We start from the raw sequence: 4414 nt of genomic DNA on the forward strand, positions 1-4414 counted from the left end.
GTAACTTAGAGATAGCGGGGGACAATTGTGGATGGGGGAGGTAAGGGAGCTGTTTGGGAGGGATCCTGGGGTGTGATGTGTCAGGTGGAGGCTGATCTCTATGCTAAAGCTAAAATAACCTTGGCAAGCTCCCTACAAGCTACCTTAATTAAATCCCTGCACTGCTGGGGCATGATACACGTGTGGTGCGCAGCAGCATTTTAGTGGCCTTATAATTACCAAAAAGCAACACAAAGCCATATATGTCCTTGCTATTTATGAACAAAGGGGATCCCAGAGAAGCATTTACAATCATTTTTGCCATACTTGCAAAAGTTGTTTGTAAATAATTTCAGTGAGGAGAATCTAAAATTGTGAAATATTTTACTTTTTTTTTTTTTATTTGATCTCATTATGCGGTGAAATGGTAGCATGAAATATACCAAGATGGGGCCTAGATCAATACTTGGGGTTGTCTACTACACTAAACTAAAGCTAAAACTAACCCTAGATGCTCCCTGCATGCTCCCTAATTAACCCCTTCACTGCTGGGCATAATACACGTGTGATGTGCAGTGGCATTTAGCAGCCTTCTAATTACCAAAAAGCAACGCCAAAGCCATATAAGTCTGTTATTTCTGAACAAAGGGGATCCCAGAGAAGCATTTACAACCATTTGTGCCTTAATTGCAGAAGCTGTTTGTAAATAATTTCTGTGAGAAACCTAAAGTTTGTGAAAAAATTTGTGAAAAAGTGAACAATTTTTTTTATTTGATCCCATTTGGCGGTGAAATGGTGGCATGCAATATACTAAAATGGGCCTAGATCAATACTTTGGGATGTCTTCTAAAAATATATATATACATGTCAAGGGATATTCAGGTATTCCTGACAGATATCAGGGTTCCAATGTAACTAGTTATAAATTGTAAAGTGCTACTTGTAATTATTTCCCTATAACTTTCAAAAAAAGCTAAGAACATGTTAACATTGGGTATTTCTAAACTCAGGACAAAATTTAGAAACTGTTTAGCATGGCTGTTTTTTGGTGGTTGTAGATGTGTAACAGATTTTGGTGGTCAAAGTTAGAAAAAGTGTGTTTTTTTTTTCCATTTTTCCCTCATATTTTATATTATTTTTATTAGTAAATTATAAGATATGATGAAAATAATGGTATCTTTAGAAAGTCCATTTAGTGGCAAGAAAAACGGTATATAATATGTGTGGGTACAGTAAATGAGTAAGAGGAAAGTTACAGCTAAACACAAACCACCGCAGAAATGTAAAAAATAGCCCTGGGTCCTTAAGGGAAAGAAATTGAAAAAATGACCTTGGTCCTTAAGGGGTTAAAAGCTGAGTTGGTAGGAACACATATTACAAATCAATTACGTTATATTACAAGGCAGAACTATTGCTATAAGATGCTAAACAGAATGCTATATAGTATTTCTTTTGTAATTATATGGCATTAATCAATAAAGTAAATAAATCAATGTAATGACTGCACACAGTATAGCTTTATTTGTCAAATGAGTACATTGTTGTATGTTTTTTTTTTTTTACTTCTACTGATTTCCCTGCCACCCAGAAAAAGGACCATTGTAACTAATCACAAACTAATATACAGATATAGGATTTGACCATGAATTGAAAATAATGTATTTATAATAATGTATTACTCAGTGTTTAGACAAACAGGCATACGTGCCTATGAAATCTCCTAATAGCTATAAATATATACATTTAATATAATTTGCCATCATTATTAAGTTTTATTGTAATAGTTAAAAATACTTACCTAAGTGCACTATAACAATGCTAACTTGTTTCTCCCCTTCACAGAGGTACAGCTGCACTAACAGGAGACTTTGCCCAGCACTGCCTCACTAAGCCTCCTGTTAATGTGGCTGGGTCTCTGTGAAGAAGAGAAGTGGGCTAGCTAAGGATTTTAGTGGCTACAGGTGAACTTTTTAACCTTTAGCAGTGGAACATGTAAGTAAAACAATAAGTATCTAATACCCAAAAGAGGCTAAAAATGTATTAAACTACCCAAACCCCTTCTGTGCCAAAAGGGGTAGACAAAAAGTACATAAGAATATATAACCAGTAGCCCTTAAAAAAGTTTAAAATTAATACTGTGTCACATATTTGTTTTTTAAATTTTACATAAATATACATACAAAAAACCACACATATAGATACAGCCTATTGAGATACCTCTAGAAAACTTAGTGCCAGCATTAATAGCTCAGTCCAGAGTTGAAATAAAGTTCCATACGCTCTTCCTTAGAGGGAGCAAAATTCTATCCTCGAAATCCAGAGACGATTAAACTCAGTGGATATCCAAGAAACAAGTATCCTCACCTCGGTACCTGCAAAACTGACCTGTGGAATAAAACTGTAAAAAAAAAAATAGTGCAACACTGATAAACAAATATAAAAACTGAGGTTAAAACACTCACCGGATAGTCCAATAGATAGACTACGCATTTCAACCTGATTGGGTCTTTCTCAAGGCTCTATTGGGCTATCTGGAAAGTCATCTCAAATAATTGCTGGTGTTAATGCTAATTCAGTATCAATCATGGCATTTTGGAATATGTACATTCATTTAACAAAAACAAATGTAAATATTCCACGATGGCTGGTATTCATTTAGTCTAAAACGAGATGAATACCAAACAGCATGGGCACCAAATAATCAAGTTAGTAAGTATTAGCTTACTAAATTTCTTCAGCATTTATGATATTGTGAGCTAATTTTCTTCCATTCATAAATATACTCATAAATACATAGGCTTCCTACGGTCTATTTTTTAAGCATTTGTGTGGTAAGAAAGAAATTAAGAAGGAAATATATCCAGCCTACCACTTACTAATACAATATAAGTACATAAGTATTGTAAGCAGTTGTGTGTGTGCAGAAAACATTACAAAAAGAATATGAGACATCATCTACCAGCTCAAAATATCACTTAGATACAAATATGTTTTATTTTCTTCTCCTAGAAAAAGTCACAAGTGAGACTGTAAAAAACCGCACAGTATTGACAGAATTCTATCTAGAGACATTTAATTTATCTACAAAAGGACAACTTGTGGTTTTCATTGGGGCTTTGCTTATGTATCTACTGGCTGTACTTGGAAATGTCACTATTGTCACACTTGTATCTCTGGTGTCCCAGCTGCAAACACCGATGTATTTATTCCTGTGCAGTTTATCTGTACAAGACATCATGTACGTATCTGCTATTTTGCCAAAGCTGTTGGCCATCACTATCACAGGTGATACCAGCATAACGTTCTCAGGCTGCATTACACAGATATTTCTATATACATTCTGCATTGATACAGAATTTTTCCTGCTAACCTCCATGGCTTATGACCGCTATGTGGCCATCTGTATCCCACTGCATTATCCTCTTATTATGAGCAAAACGGTGTGTGCTCTGCTTATCACTGTTTCTTGGTTTGGTGGTTTCCTCAATGCATTTGCTATTACCATGATAGTGTCTCATTTAACCTTCTGTAATAAACAAAAAATCAACAATTTCTTCTGTGATTTCATAATATTACTGAAGCTCTCGTCTAGTAACATCACATATATTATGACTTTGCTTGTACCATTGGAAGGCACAATATTGGGTATGTTACCATTTACCCTTATAATGATTTCCTATATCTATATTATATCTACCATCCTAAAGATCCGATCATCATCTAGAAGACTCAAGACCTTCTCCAGCTGCTCCTCCCATCTCACAGTTGTTGTACTATTTTGCGGAACCTGTATAGGCTTGAACTTGAAACCTAAATCAGGCAATTCTCTGGAAATAGATAAAGTCCTCTCAATTATTTATACTGGTGTGGTTCCCATGGTAAATCCGCTGGTTTATAGCTTGAGAAATAAAGAGGTTTTGGGGGCCATGAAAAGTGTTTTAAAAAGAATGACTTAAATACTAAACTCTCTCATGTGCTATGGGTATGATCATGTTTAGCTTTAAGAATATGTTTACATATGTTTGATACTATAAAGCTTTGCCTATTTAATTATAATATATTTTCCCATTTAACTGTATTGGCATCTAATATAAGCATATTTCTAGTTTAAAATGAAATACTTTTAGCAAGAGGAATATAATAATAATTGTATTATTATTAAGAATATTCTTATTAGCATTAGTAATATTTATTATTATCATTTATTTGTATAGCGCCCGCCAAATTCTGTAGCGCTGGGTACAATGATAGGGGTATACAATGACAAAGATTTGTGATACAATACTAAACATAACAAGACTAAACAAATCTAGTACAGGGGGAAGAGGGCCCTGCTCCGGAGAGCTCACAGTCTATAGGTTTAGGGTGCAGAGACATAAGGTTGGAGTAGCTTGTTACATCGGTTGTATTTGCAGCAGTGAGTCAGGCAGTTCAT

General features: G+C 34.8%; 1 protein-coding gene across 1 annotated transcript; it reads left to right on the top strand.

Moving 5' to 3' along the window:
• Positions 1 to 2966: 2966 nt before the first annotated feature.
• LOC128636701 (olfactory receptor 1496-like) lies at positions 2967 to 3935 on the top strand. The gene has a single exon (XM_053689686.1). The coding sequence runs from the start codon at positions 2967 to 2969 to the stop codon at positions 3933 to 3935; it is 969 nt and encodes a 322-aa protein (XP_053545661.1).
• The last annotated feature ends 479 nt before the right edge of the window (positions 3936 to 4414 follow it).

This window comes from Bombina bombina, chromosome 7 (genome assembly GCF_027579735.1).
Source record: "Bombina bombina isolate aBomBom1 chromosome 7, aBomBom1.pri, whole genome shotgun sequence".
Lineage (NCBI taxonomy): Eukaryota > Metazoa > Chordata > Amphibia > Anura > Bombinatoridae > Bombina > Bombina bombina.

Bases quoted from the DNA above. Each gene is read 5' to 3' on its own strand.
- LOC128636701 (XM_053689686.1), top strand. From the start codon at position 2,967: ATGTTTTATTTTCTTCTCCTAGAAAAAGTCACAAGTGAGACTGTAAAA.